This window comes from Electrona antarctica, assembly GCF_951216825.1.
Source record: "Electrona antarctica genome assembly, chromosome: 21".
NCBI classification, from domain to species: domain Eukaryota; kingdom Metazoa; phylum Chordata; class Actinopteri; order Myctophiformes; family Myctophidae; genus Electrona; species Electrona antarctica.
Window position 1 is genome coordinate 26910322 of NC_136802.1, and position 14734 is coordinate 26925055.

The 14734-nt window shown below is 42.1% G+C and overlaps 1 protein-coding gene across 1 annotated transcript; it reads right to left on the reverse strand.

The window, feature by feature from the left end:
- Window positions 1–116: 116 nt before the first annotated feature.
- Window positions 117–14162, reverse strand: plaa (phospholipase A2-activating protein). Its single transcript, XM_079490894.1, has 14 exons — window positions 13893–14162; window positions 12338–12531; window positions 12067–12167; window positions 11857–11977; window positions 8398–8565; window positions 6409–6544; window positions 5426–5595; window positions 4862–5013; window positions 3914–4133; window positions 3474–3539; window positions 2948–3019; window positions 2139–2246; window positions 1366–1533; window positions 117–820 (listed from the first exon to the last, which is right to left on the reverse strand). The coding sequence occupies exons 1-14, from the start codon at window positions 14039–14041 to the stop codon at window positions 252–254; spliced, it is 2394 nt and encodes a 797-aa protein (XP_079347020.1). The 5' UTR covers window positions 14042–14162; the 3' UTR covers window positions 117–251.
- Between the last annotated feature and the right edge of the window lie 572 nt (window positions 14163–14734).

Sequence of the window (14734 nt, forward strand, 5' to 3'; positions counted from 1 at the left end):
CACTGATCCTAACATTGCATCACTGATCCTATGGAGTGTCATCTTCACTATTAACATTTGTGCTTAATTTAAGGAAAATGAGTGCTTAACTGCAGCATGAATAAAAACAGACTATGCATTAGGAAATATTTAATTTGTACATAATTTTTATTGCAGAACATGCAATCAGTCAAATCCCCACCACACGATTCATCAAAACAGGAGTAATAATAACAGGAACAAATAAGTGTTGTTTCTACAAGTCATTCACATCACTGCAGTTCGTTTAACACCAGCTGACAGCACTCGCCCACCTTAGGTGGGTCTGAGACTGAGGTGTACTTGGAAATCTGGGATTTGACGCCCAGGGAGCGGGCCAGGTCTTGGGCTGTCTGGTCCGAGAACAGAGTGGTTCCAAGGGCCACCAGTAATCTGAACACAGCCTCCTTATCGTGCACTGACTCTAGGGCAGTGCTGGCAACAGATAAGCACTGGGCCTTAGCCTCCAGGTCAGGCTGGCTGTGCAGGCAGCCTGCGTAGTTGAGCAGCAGAGTGGCCAAGGCAATGTGGATGTTCTTGTTGCAGACAGCGGCGAGGTCAGCGGCACGTGTCAGCACGGTCTCACGCTGCGACAGGAGGAGCGCCCGGCCATGCTTGCCACTGAAGCAGTTGCACAGAGTCCGTAGCGCCAGCATCTGGTTGGCGGGCCGGCCCTGTGGTCTCATCAAGCTCAGCAGGAGGTTGCACAGTTGGATGCCCTCTGCCTCACCACACAGGCTCTCATTGATCTGTGGGTGCCGCACCGCCAGCCTCAGAATATCCAGGACCGGAAACACAATGTCTAAAGTCCAGAGGAGGAAAGAGCAAAAGAATGACGAGTGAAACTCCAAAATGTGAAATGTTATCTAATGTCTTTGTGATCCTTAGTTTGTCTGTGGTTGATACCAGTTGTTTGAACTGAATAAAACTCATGCTTTAATATAGATTTGTAGGGGTATAATTGTGTGTTTTCTGTTCTTGCGTCTTGTAATGCAAGATTCAAATGAAACAAAAACCACTGGATTTTATGTGCTGCACAGTGCATGCGGTTTGGAGGTGCCATAAATAAGTGTCCCAGCATCGCAAATAGAAACTCCAGTGATCTTTGCCTCTGTACTTTGAAATATCTCCAAGGAACTGTCATTTTCTCCAAGCTATTTTTTGCATTTCAATCTCCCAAATTCCCTGGGGCATTATCCTGTTTAAACCAATCAAATAAATGTCGCTCATTTTCTTTTTTTCCCCCTTTCTCAAAGCACTGTACTGCCATACGATTCTTTTGGAACATCACTATATTACATGTAGCGCTGGGCTGCAGTGGTGTGTCTTATTGGCTAACAGATGTACCTTCAGGCCAGTGAGCAGCCTTCCACAGCAGGTTGATTTGCTGGAGGGTAGGGAGCTGCTCAGAGCTCTGCCCACACACGCATGCAAGCAGCATCTCCAGGCCACCCAGCAGCTCCTCGGACAGCTTGTGCTCCTGCGGGGCTCCGTTGTTCAGCTCCTTCAGCTTGGCTGGGTGGGGAAGGGTACAAAGAAAAAAACATGGAACAATCCATTTAGGCCTGAATGTCAAAATTAAAAATATGTCTTCTAAATCCCGACAGTTTTCTGAAAAACCTTATGTTTCTGTATCAGTGGTGCTAAATATTTCCCAAAGATCCTGTAATTGGCCACCGACCCCCCCCCCCCCCCCCATCTAAAAATATGTTGTTCCAGGGACCACCATAGAAGCAAAGCTTTGAGTTGAAAACGTTCGCTCTGAAAGAATATATATATATATATATATATATATATATATTCAAAGATTTGCACCACATTCTCACGATTTTTCAAAAATAGCAGACCCACAAGCTCGTAGCATGGCACTCGGTGCCGCGCTATGAGCTTGTAGATCTGCTATTTTTCAATAGCCAAAGTACAACACCAAAAGGGGTTCCCGTCCAGAATGGGTTAAGACTTTCTGAACGGGGTGAGCAGAGTTCTGGAAAAATTACCTCTTCACAGTTCGCACACAGTGCAGCACAAAAGAGATTATCAAAAGGGTATTTGTCCTTGCCCACGGTAAGCCAACCGAAGCAGATAAATATCATGTGATCAAAGAAAAAGAAAATGCACACCAATGATCTGTGTAGGGTTGGCTTGTTCAAAGGTCAACCCATCCGTCTTAGGAAAGTAGATGTTTGTTGCGGTCCGTCTTGAACCGGCTGAGAAGTAGGCACCTCCACCTGGAATGGGGTACAAAAAGGGCCTTGTACATTCATCTTTTTTTTTGTTTTATGTTTTTTCATGAATGAATCCACTTGCTGACCGGCTGTTAGTATTGGGCAATTTATTTTTCATTAACATCCTATGGCAGCACATTTTGGGCAAGTGGCTATGGCTGTTTTTAGCCCAAGGATTGTATTTTGTGCAAAACTAATGCTTGGAATGGATTCAGAATCATGAAAACCCCCTATGTCGCATGCTACTTAAAGCAAAAGGAAAGTTTGACATTTTTGCCTGCCATAGGATGTTAATGGTAGGGTCACAAGAAACCCCTATAAAAATAATTGCCCATACAGACAGCCGGTCAGCAAGAGGATTCATGAATATATGTATATAGACAATATTTTAGGCCAATAAAAAAAGACTATATACCACATTTCCCACCAGTCCACCTCGACTGCCGGACTATATAAAAATACTTTGGAAATGGCAGATCTACAAGCTCACAGATCTGCTATTTTCAAATTCCCAAAGTATATAATCTGAAGTGGTTTCGTAATCAAAATCAAAATCTACAAAGTAACTAAAGTTTTCAAATAATTGTAGTGGATGTAGTGAATAATTTCCTCTGAGATGTAGTGGAGTAGAGGTAAAAGTATTGAAAATCGGAAACAATACTCAAGTAAATGTACTTCCACCACTGGCACAACTAAAAGCTCACCTGTAAATGGATCCCCCACGCCTCCAGTAACACCTGTGACTGTGCCTGACCCTGGGATGTACCGACCAGAGCCTGGGAGAAACCAAATGCAATGTTAGCACCGTTTGTTTTGTTTTAACATTTAGACCCGAGGACGATTCTACAAATGCCTTCTAAATCCTGAATTCGTTCTCAAACATTTTCATGTCAAGGACCCCCAAAAATATATGTAATTGGCCGCCGACCCCCATCTGAAAATATGTAGTTCCAGGGACCCCCCCAGAAGCAAAGATTTGAGTTAAAAATGTTCGCTCTGAAAGAATATATTCAAACATTTGGGACACATTTTCACGATTAAATAAAATAATGTAATAATAATTTAATAAATAAATAAAATGTACATCTGCTATTTCTCAACATCTAAAGTATAACAAAATGCTTAAAACACCAAAAGGGGTTCCCGCCCAAAATGGGTTAATTAGTATCAGAGATGAATGCAGAATACATCATTAGACTTAATTCAAATTATCTAGTTGAACACGGCTACCTGTGAAGGGATCATTTATCCCACCTGGCCTGTTGTCCGATGCGCCAGGGATATAGCGACCGGAGCCTGTCAATTAAAGAGAACAAAACTGGGGTGGGTATACTGTGCACAAAGACATGATGGTAAATAAAATATGGCATTTATGTTAACTAATTTTATGATAAAATGTTGAATTTAATTATTTGATAGTGTTGTGTTTGAGCCCGAGGTCCCCATTTCTGGAAGAGTATAAACATTGCATATGCCTGATTTATGCTCTATGGTTTCTCCCCATCAACTTAATGTGTCTGAGAATAGTGTGGCCTCTGTCCAATTTTAAGCTATAAAATACTGCACAAAAACTAATTTCACCCACTGTTTTACACCTGTAAACCTGTGGTGTAACAATAAAGTCGATACTGCTTCAGAGTAGCCACTGTCACTTTGTTAGACGGCTTTACCAGTGAATGGGTCAGCAATGCCAGGTTGTGCAGGTTCCAGCACATGCCCTTTAGTGTTCTCTATGATGAAGTTGGCAACTTGGTCCAGGAACGAGGGACTGAGGTCGTTCTTCTGCAGGAAGTTATGTGCCGTCAGCCAGGGATCCTCTGCCACATTGTAAGGGAGCTTCATGGAGGGCCCTCCCTCGTTCACTTCAATGGTGAAGACAAAGTCGTACTCCTACGGAGAGATCAGGGTTCAAGGATCGGAAGCCAGCCAGGTTAAACATTCGTACAGATCTTGGAATAATGCCAAGATTAAATAACAGAATTAGACTCTGCCCTACAACACCGCACCATCTGGGTGGCTTGTAACCGTAATGTTAAAGAAAGCATTGCTATTGATTGCAAGCATTGCTAGTAGAAACTATTTAGAAATTACATGTAGGTTACCATTTTAAATATCAAACCTACAATAAACACTCAATGAACCTTTGAAACATACAAGTAGTAGTAATTGCATTTAGACTGTGGAGAGTAGTACAATTATCTAAAAAGGGGGTTAGATTCCAAACGTGTGCACACAAATCCCAAACATTGGGTCAGGTCCCATGTTTGGGTCGCGGACCAATTATTATTGATAACCTTCACATTTGTGATGACGGTTATGGGCGTTTTTATCCCAAGGATTGTTTTTCGTGCATAACCAAATGCTTGCAATGGATTCAGAATCATGAAAACCCCCGAGTTTGACACGTCACATGGTACTAAAATTTAGAGAATTTTGCCTTATATAGGTTGTTAATGGTCACCTATTTTAGCGATGTTCCACCACTGGGATTTTCATACGTTGTTACTAACATATTTGTGAAACAAAAGAAGTTGAAAGCATTTCTGTTACAATTTGTTTGAGGTTAAACCCTACAATGCCTATAATTGACTGGCAACGCACAGAGACGACGGCCATACCTTCCCCTCATACATCACACTCTTTGAAGTCTGCGAGTTGGAGCCTCCGACCACGTCTCCGATCTTCATCCAGCGACTCTCACTAGCGCTCCACTGGTATGCCTCCACCTTCTCTCCGTCTTTAATCAGACGGGTCTGGCCATCACGATTTCCTGAGAGAAATGTTACAGTGAGCAAAACTAGAGTTCATCCCATAGCGATACCAGTATTACTTTTATTTTTTTATTTTTTTAAATAGAGTAAATAGGCCGGTCACAGACTCACAGATGCAGGGAGACATTCCTAATGAATGTTATTTTATGAGGAAATTATTTTTGAACAAATATGCACATTTGGCGTGGCATTCTATGAATATGCCATGTCATAATCCTGATTATTTTTGCTAATAGCAAAAAAATAACACCCACGCGCAGTGTCTTCAAATGCAGTGAAAAAACTTTAATATGGAAACATAGCAACGTTTCGGCCTATGCGGCCTTCATCAGGCTATCATCATGATAGCAAAATCTTGAATTGGGGAGCAATATTAAAGCACATTGATTACTGGTAATGTTCTTCCATTACCTGGCTCATCAAGGTGTTCCCTGCCAGGCAGATCTTCCACTTTGATGTCTCCTAAGTCACCCGTCTTTGGGTCTATGGTGGTTTTGGAGAGCTCATCCTCGAAGGCTTGTACGTCCTGTGGACTGGCCATGCGGTCCTCAACCTCTGTAAACACACGAATGATGCCGTCACTGTGGAGAGAGGAGCACCACCAAGATTAGGAGCAGGACAGCTATTCTCCATTTGTCTTTATTCAGCCTACAACATCAAACAGAAGAACCGTAGGTTAGGAAGAAGAGGAACAGTGGGAAGAAATCTATTCTGCCCAATAGATCCAAAGTAGTGAAACTTAAGGTCAATCTTTCTCTCTCATCCACCCAAAATGTGATAGTAACGGCATACAATTTATTGTGTGCTTTCATGGGTGTAAAATGTATTGTATATGAAACATACGGTAATCCCTAATTATAGATGTAAAAAAAACACAAAAACAAACACACTTGTGTGAAGTGAGGGGCGCTCTTATCATCATACATCACATTCCGTGCTCAGCCAATCAAATCATCCCAAATGTCATTCCGGCCAATCACTTTTGGCGTCTTCACTTTTCTTTCAATATGTCAGCCAATCAAATCATGGCTATGGAGCGATCACAAGCCAATGTTTGTGTTCACACTATGCTGGGCATAGGAGGGGCTAGCGCCCCTCAAAAACACACAAAGCAGATGATGCGTACCATTTACCACCATTTTATTTTTTTTAAGATATTTTTTGTGGCCTTCGCCTTTATTTTTATAGAAGGATAGGTATACAGTAGGCTGACACCAAATGGGGAGAGAGATGGGGGAGGGTGACACGCAGTGAAGGCCGTCGGGATCTGGAGTCGAACCCGCGGCACACTGCCAGACTGGATTACCAGCGAAGGTGCCCAGACGGCTACGCCAGCCACCCGGGCTGTGACCAAATATTTAATGTATACCACACACAGACTGGGGATCCATTACCTGGCACCAACGGCTATGTCACCATTGGGCAGGATACAGCAACACCACACCGACTGAGCTGGAAGGCGAATGGTCTGGGAGCATTCCCCTTTCCTCCATATCCTCACTGTTCTGTCCTCTCCTGTGCTCACAAAGTCTGTGATGGGCAAAGTGAGGCAGTCTACAGTTAGTCAGTCAAAAAAGTCAGAGCAGCAGTCCATTACGGTGTCAAAAGCTTAGGCCCCAACCAGACAGGATGTATTTGAGCAGTTTCTGTATTGCAGGGTTGCAGGCCAAGGTACCTTGTATTTTTGCGCTCTACAGATATGCACCCTGGATCAAGGGCGTTACCATGGTAGACATTGGGTGGTCCCCAGAATACATTTCTTTCCAAGCTTATTTCTCACAATTCTATATTTATAAATTACTTTGCACAATGCACATAAATTACATACCCAGGGCATGTAAATACTAGTGTTGTGATTAGCATGACAACTAATGATGTACTTAAACAAATGACAGATATTTCTCCCTTCACAATTCCCCAGGTTGTCTGGCCTATGTTGTCAACTTCAAACAACCACTGAAAATCAGAATATAAGATGGAACACTGTTCACTACATTCAGGCCAACCATGGCTCCCCAGCATCTTTGAAATTCTGGGTTATTGGAAAAAGTTCCAATTCCCTTGAGGTGAAAAGCCTACTATGCATAGAAGCATACTGGGTCCACACTCTTAGCATGCTCGAGCCCTCTGGTCTAAATTAAGAGCTCAATTTACAGAGGTTATAGTGAATTAGTTGCACCTCATCTCTAGCTCAGTCACAGCCGTTTCTTGGGAGCCTACATTGCTATTAGAACTGTCCTGAAAGAGACAGTTCCCCATTAACCAGATCACAACCATTAAATTGTGGTATTAAAAAAAAAGTCACATAACAAATAATTCACTTTTGACGGAAATCCATTTTTAAAATGGAGATCTGCCAGCCATGAGATTGTGTGCAGAGATTTGTGATCCGACTTTGCTATAGCACTGAAGATGGCCATGAACTTCCTGGGCTTATTGAATAAAATAGACAATTTATGCACTTAACTACATTGCATGTCTTTATAATGGGTGAGGAAACCCAGGCAGCTTGAGTGATCAGGTTTATACAATGCATGCAAGCCCATAAACGTATACTGCAAGAAGCACATCTTTCTTGAGATGAGCTTGCTCACCTTGCATCCTAGACAGAAGAAAACCTCTCACGGTTTTCAAATGCAAAAATGAAGTTTTATTAGGTAAAACACTGTGCATCCTACCAGATACGTTAACTGGCCCATTTTTAAGTCTTTAGTTGTGATAGTGGACGATTAGGTTAAGTAGAAGATCTATAGCTACTGTTTTTTTCCCCAGTAGTGGATGTGACCCGATATGCTGATTAATTCCTCTCTGGGTTCCATGTTTTTGTAGAATAAAACAAAGACAGACAACAGTAGCTCCTGCTGCGCCTTATGTCTCTCATCAGTTGGCCTTTTCGCAAAAGCCCCACCCACCTTAGTTATTGTTGCTATGCCCGTCAAACTATGCTCGTTTTCGTTTGTAAGCGGATCCTAGTTTTCCCAAGCCTGATGTTTTAGAGGATGCGCTTGTTTTGGTTGTCCCATCATGAGTGCACAGTCAAAGTTTTAAATAATAATAATAATCAGTTATAATAATACATGTCACCTTTCTTTTTCAATGCAAAATGCCAACATGGCCACTATGTGAATATGGTCTATTCTATTGCATACACAGGCCTTGATGGGTTTTGAATGTTACGGTTGGGGAAATTATTGAGCCACTGAAGCCAGCTCATAAGTTCAAAATGCATCCTGTCTGATGCCTAAATGTTAATGACTGACTGTATTCACATGAAAGAGCATATGGCCTGGAAACAAGTGTGGTATTATTTTTGGAATGGTTTCCATTTCCCTGTTGCATGTTAAAAGTTGTGGATTCAACAACCTTAGTTCTCAGGAACTCACCTTGGCCGTTGGGGAAGACAGCCATACTGTAGATGAAGTTGGTATGGCCGTAATAGACCTGTACGCATTCTCCCGTTATGAGCCACCTCCTTATGCTGGCATCACTGCCGCAAGAGAAGAACTCTTCATCGCTGATCACTGCTAGGCCCCTTACATACCCTTCATGGCCTAAAAAGAAGGAACAAAGAGTTTTCTGTAGTCATGGCTTTGCTGCTCAAGCGTCAATCATTAAATAATTAACCAGCTCTGATAAGATTACATTTCCCTTGTTATTTCATCACATATAAGCCGTCAATATATTGGCCATATAGCGTATAGCCTACTCACTTAGAATTTGATGCATTTTATGTTGTCATATACATTCATCAATAGGCTTAAGCTACACATTGAATAATATTAACAATATTATATGAATAATATATGAACTAAATATTACAATATTTGGTCGCCCCACAGCAATCAATTGAATGTTTTGGTACCGGGTCAGAGTATCGGGACTTTTACCGATACAGAGTACGAGTACATGTGAAGGGTATCGGGGCCGATACCGATACTGGTAGTAGAGTTGTCCCGATACCATTTTGTTCAGACCGAGTAAGAGTACAAGTACTTAATTTTTAGTACTTTTTGTTGAGTAACGACTTATTTTACCCCTTTTTTTATAATTTAATTTCATTGTCATGCCTACACTTGTCAGTTTGTCATTTATGCTTGTAGATCGGCTGTTTCTGGCGATTTGCTGCAGTGTTGGGTCAGACGAAGGCTGAGCTCACACCTTTCATGCAATTCTCTGCTCGTTGGATGCTCGTTGGATGCTCGTTGGGTAGTGTCATGGCCGCCCAATGTATTACCAATGGGAGTCACGTGCTTTGACCCAACATTGTGTTGTATGAGGGGGAGGGGGGGCAGTCAACACACAGCCGAAAGCCATACAACCATATATCTATGCATACAACAGCTTGTAGGCGCAACATCCACCCAACGTCCACCCAACACAGAGGGTGGGGTTAACCACCAACCAATAGGAGAGAAGGGCTGTTTTGTATCCCAATGGGCGGAGTTTAGTTGTAGTCTCCTGAGCCCCGCAGAAAAGTCCGACTGGAGAGTGACAGAGCTTTTGAGAAATGATGATGTCACCGCTTATTAGCGCATATCATTTTTACTATAATTAGGTGAGAAATGCAGCTTGTGCCTGCATGGAAACTACACAGATATCGATCCAAGTGTTCATGTTTATATATCACTGTTAACAACTTTAAAACGTATTATGTTGCATCAACTGCAGTGAGCAAAGGCTCTGCTCTGCTGCATCCAATAATAAATATATCAGCCTACTAGTCCAGTGCGGACTATTTCATTTGCATTGGTGCCGAGTGCTAAGCACAACCGATTGTTTTAATTCAAAGTGGTATATATTCTGTGAAATGTTTATCGTCATTCCGTGTATCTACAAGCTCCAAGTGTTGCGTCCACATGCAGCGCGTTCCAAGCAGAGGTCCTCAAGTATATGTAAAACACTGCCAGTCCTCAGCGCAATGGCCCGTTGCGCAAAAAAGTTGAGATTTTACTTGTGTGATATTCAGATAATCTTCAACCGATTGTTATAATTCGAAGTGGTATATATTCTGTGAAGTTTATATTTTCATTGGGTGTACAAGTCATGTTTTTAATATGCCTTTATCAAATGATATAGAGAGATGGGTAGTGCCCAAGTCCTGTTAGCCATGCAGCCTATATGATCTGTGGTGCAGGCCTATACACTCTCTCAATTAGGGATTTTCCCAGAGGTTAATTTCACTGATGTGTACAACCTTTATTCAAATAGTTTAATTTGTATTGGAGTGCGAAGCTTGAACAATAGGTTCATTGCGGACCGCTACGGATAAACTGTGGATATTAACCTACCAATAAGCACCCAGGCCAAATGCCATTGCGCAGTAGCCTACACCAACAAGTCTATGCGTGGTGTGTGCATAGCCGCATGTGAAACTATATCGTGCTGTATTTTGCTCTCCATTTCATGGTCATGGTCATGCGAGGAGAGAGAGAGAGAGAGAGAGGGTGCAGAGAGAGAGAGAGAGGTGTGAATGGAATCGCATCGTGCGTATATGGCACATCTCTCTCATGTTTAGGTAATTAAGGGCGCACCATTGAATGCATGTCACTGTGCCTACATGCTGACAATGTGCGCGCGTGAACTTGTATTAGCCAGCCTACACATTATAACGTGACATTTATTATACAGCTCGAAAATATAGCCACTCTACAAGCTCACAACTTGTTACTTCTATAGGTCTGACTCTGCTATTAATTTATGTGCAGGACTTGCCAAGTCGCCAGAGCAATGGTAAAGTGTCTATCATTTTTAAATTGAGAAAAGTCGAGAGTCGGGATTTTGCACATAGTGTGACATGCTGACAGACAATGAAAGAAACATGTTCCACTTCCACTCACAATTTAGGTGGCTTTTAAAATGCGGTACTTATTCCTTCATTAAAAAATATGATTGGCACCTCATAAGTGTAAATATAAAAGCAAGTATAATATAGCCTACAATTGAAACCTGCTACTGCAGTGATTTTATCCTGTGTTCAATGCGTTTCTGCGTTTGGGTGTGGACATGATGATGATGATGAAATGACGCACGGCTGTCTCCAGTCATTTCAACAATCAGTACCAGATTTAAAGGCACTGATTCTGTGTGTTGGCTTGTTCAGAAGAGGATGACGTCTTTCGAAGAAAGTTTGATTCATTTAGCAAGCCAGTGCCCCATTCTGTATGTAAAAAGCCATCCGTTTTATTATGACAGTGTACAACTCCACATATCGCCGTATTGGTCACCAAAAACTACACGCAGATAAACGTGGGTCTGTTGTTTTCCGCATTCCGTTCTAGCGCACCGCCCACTTCCCGCAAAGCCTTGTGGGAAATGGATGCATCTAGGGAGGGACGGCCATGACACTACCCAACGAGCATCCAACGAGCATCCAACGAGCAGAGAATTGCATGAAAGGTGTGAGCTCAGCCATACTCCCGTTGCATTCGTTCAGCCTAGTGTCAATTGGATGTTTTGGTACTCAGGTCAAAGTATCGGGGCCGGTTCCAAGTACGAGTACTTGAGGGTGGTATCGGCCCGAGTAACCGATACCGGAACAACTCTAACTGGTAGTATCGTACAACTGTATTCGTCAATGGTTTATTGCACTGACCTCATCCATTCATTCACAGATAAGAGTAATCGCTTTTCATTCCTTGATTAGATTGCTTCATCAAATTGCATATCATTACATATAATTTAGTGTGATTATTTGCAGAAGTACTGTGTATTTCTACTTGTCTGATACAATAGCATACTCCAACTTGAATATAAATCAATCTCATGTCCTTCAAACAGCATGATAATAAACAAAAAGCTGAGTAGTTGTTGATTCAACCATAACCAATAATACCGCCCCTCACCTGTATAGGTCTTCTCACAGCGGCCGGCTTTCCAAAGCTTGATGGTCTTATCTGCCGATCCAGTCAGCATAAGGCCTTGTTCAGGTAGAATGACCACTGCCCATACTGCTGCCTCATGGCCCTGGCGAGGTTAAAATACTACCATTAGCATCACACTCTTGTCAAGGAGACAGGTCACTGAAATGTGAACAATTGCAGCGGTGGCTATACCTGCAACGTCATCATACACTTCTCATTGAGCCAGACTTTAGCCGTTGTGTCCCAAGAGCCACTTAGTAGTGTCCCAAACTTCCCAGAGGATAGCGTGCAAACTGTGGATAGGACAGTGATTGTTCACATGAAATCCAATGTCAATGCTGATGACAAATAATGCAGAATACGTACATCGTAAGGTGTGAGAGAGGGGGAAGTTCAACATGTTGAGTGAAAAGGGAAAAGTACTGAATATAAGGTGGCCCGGTGCCGAAAACCCACACTTTACCTGTGTTTTTGTGTCCCTTGAGCGTGAACAGCGGTTGCGGTCTGTCCAGTGAGAAAACACAGATATTGTGGTCGTGTCCACCTGTGGCAATAAGCCCTCTGGGATACGTCTCACTCGGTGCGATGAAACATACACAGGACACGTAATTCGAATGGCCGCCCATGCAGTGCATCTCTGTGAAGCCTGTTTCCGGGCTGTAGGGATGAAAGGAATCATGACAAATCCATTGATCAGTATAATCCTAGTCCCATCGGTGACCTCACCCTTTAGTGTAACGAATTTCACATAGCACTGTCATCCAGGACTGTATTTCTGACCCCCGATGACCTTACAGGTGTATGCAAAGGCCCAATTTATGTAACTTAGATAGCATTTTATGTAGACTTATTATTTTGTGTAGACATAGCACTATAAAGTATACATACACATAGTTTCATTATATAGATATTCCACTGTTACGTTCTTATCTTACGTATGACTTGGGGACCCAACACAAGGACAACACAAGAGACGGTCACGGCCACACAGCCAACTCAAGGTACGGCCACGGAGCCGACTTGGGGACCCAATGCAGCTCCTCCAAGGAAAACAAACAAATTAACGGAGCTGAACGTGAATCCCCCCCACCGCCCACCCCTTTTTTTCCCTCACTGTATATGTTTCTTTTCCCTTTTTACCTCCTTTATGATGAATTCCTGTTCTGTCCTTTGTCTATATAGAAGTGTCTATTTGTACGTCTCTAAATGTTTTTGATGATTTAAACATGGTGGACCCTATTGGAAACAAGTGTAATGCTTAATTGGGTCGTCCACTCACAGTTAACAGCCTTTGTATTGAGTTTGTGCTTGAAATGTACTGTAATTCTGCAAACTGTTAATAAATATTTCAATCAATCAATTCATAACTACTTTTTTATGCATGTGATTGTGATGTGTATTGCCATGCTTTTTGTTCTTGCTTAATGCAAGTGGCTCTAGTCTGGATTAAGCGCGTCTGCCAAATGCCTAAATTGTAAATTGATCTATTATCCAACAGCGCATGCAAATTTGACATGTTCCTATGGATGTCATTGTCTGTAGTAAAAAGAATACTACATTAAACCTAGCCATGGTTCACATGACGCTTTATGACAGTCATGTTTCAGGGCTACATTAAACCATGCTATTATACATGCGTTTGCCTGGTTTAACCACTTATAAGTGTGTACAAAACCTTGTTTTGGTGGCTTTTATACTCTCAGAGTTATTGAACGACTACTGTATGCATGGGGGCGGCGTTTTGGCAGGTTAACTGTTAGTAAAATGAATGAATGACAAAGCTAATTTTGTGTAAACAGCCTAGCTAGCAACCTAAACCAACAACTACCAGCTGTTGTACGATGCTTTAATACATCTCTAAATGGTTATCAGTGATCGTTTGCGTACACACGCCCTCTTAGCTACAGCATTCACACACAAAAATGACAACGAACAACACAAATGTGATAATTTAGCTTCTTGCTGCTGGCTGTTAGCAGTGTCGGTTAGCCTAGCCTGCTAATGCTACTTTAGGCTACCTTGAGTTGGGTACCCAGAGCCTTCCGGTCCGGTCTCTGGAGACAGAAACAAAAGCTCCTTCTGGAAAGAGCGCTGCCGTGACCCCCCTGACGTCCATCTCATGTCCCGGGACAGAACAGCGCAGCTTGAACGAGTTAGGCGTCGCCATTATTATCACTATTATTACGTTATTACCACCAACAGCAGCGTTGTTGTTGTCGGAGTTGTGTGGCGTGACTCTCCTCTCTCTCAACCTAAATAAAACCGGGTAGCTAATGTTAGCGGAAGTTGAATGACGTAGCAGCTATACATAATAATGATATTATACATTTAAAGTAAATACTCGTTTCCTCTCATTTAAAGGTGATTAAATGTTAATTGATTTAACCCCAATTAAGTTATTTAACAGTTTTAATCACAGTGACATGCAGATAACGATGCATTCTTTTTTGAAGAGCTCCTCGTGTACTGTGCTGCCTTGATTTCACCAGTAGGTGTCAGCACCCTATGGTCAGCACTGGTCAAGTGTCAGAGAGGAGACTCCAGAGTCTACATCCCATAGCCTGGAGGGACGGCTGAGTTGGGCGTGACTAAATTCGATTATAATAAATAATAATAATTCCATTCCATTGATGAATAGCATACACATCAAACATTTTGAGAAAACAATATTGTCTATAAAATGTATGTACCTTAAAATACTATAAAATGTATGTACCCTTGACTACCAGTATGTCAAAAGTAGCAGGTTTTGTTTAGACGAGATAATATTTTCTTGGTAAGTAAAATAAAAATAAAAAAAATAATGCAACTGACTTTTATTGGAGGGTTTGGACTGGAGGACGTTCTTGAAAAAAAAAAA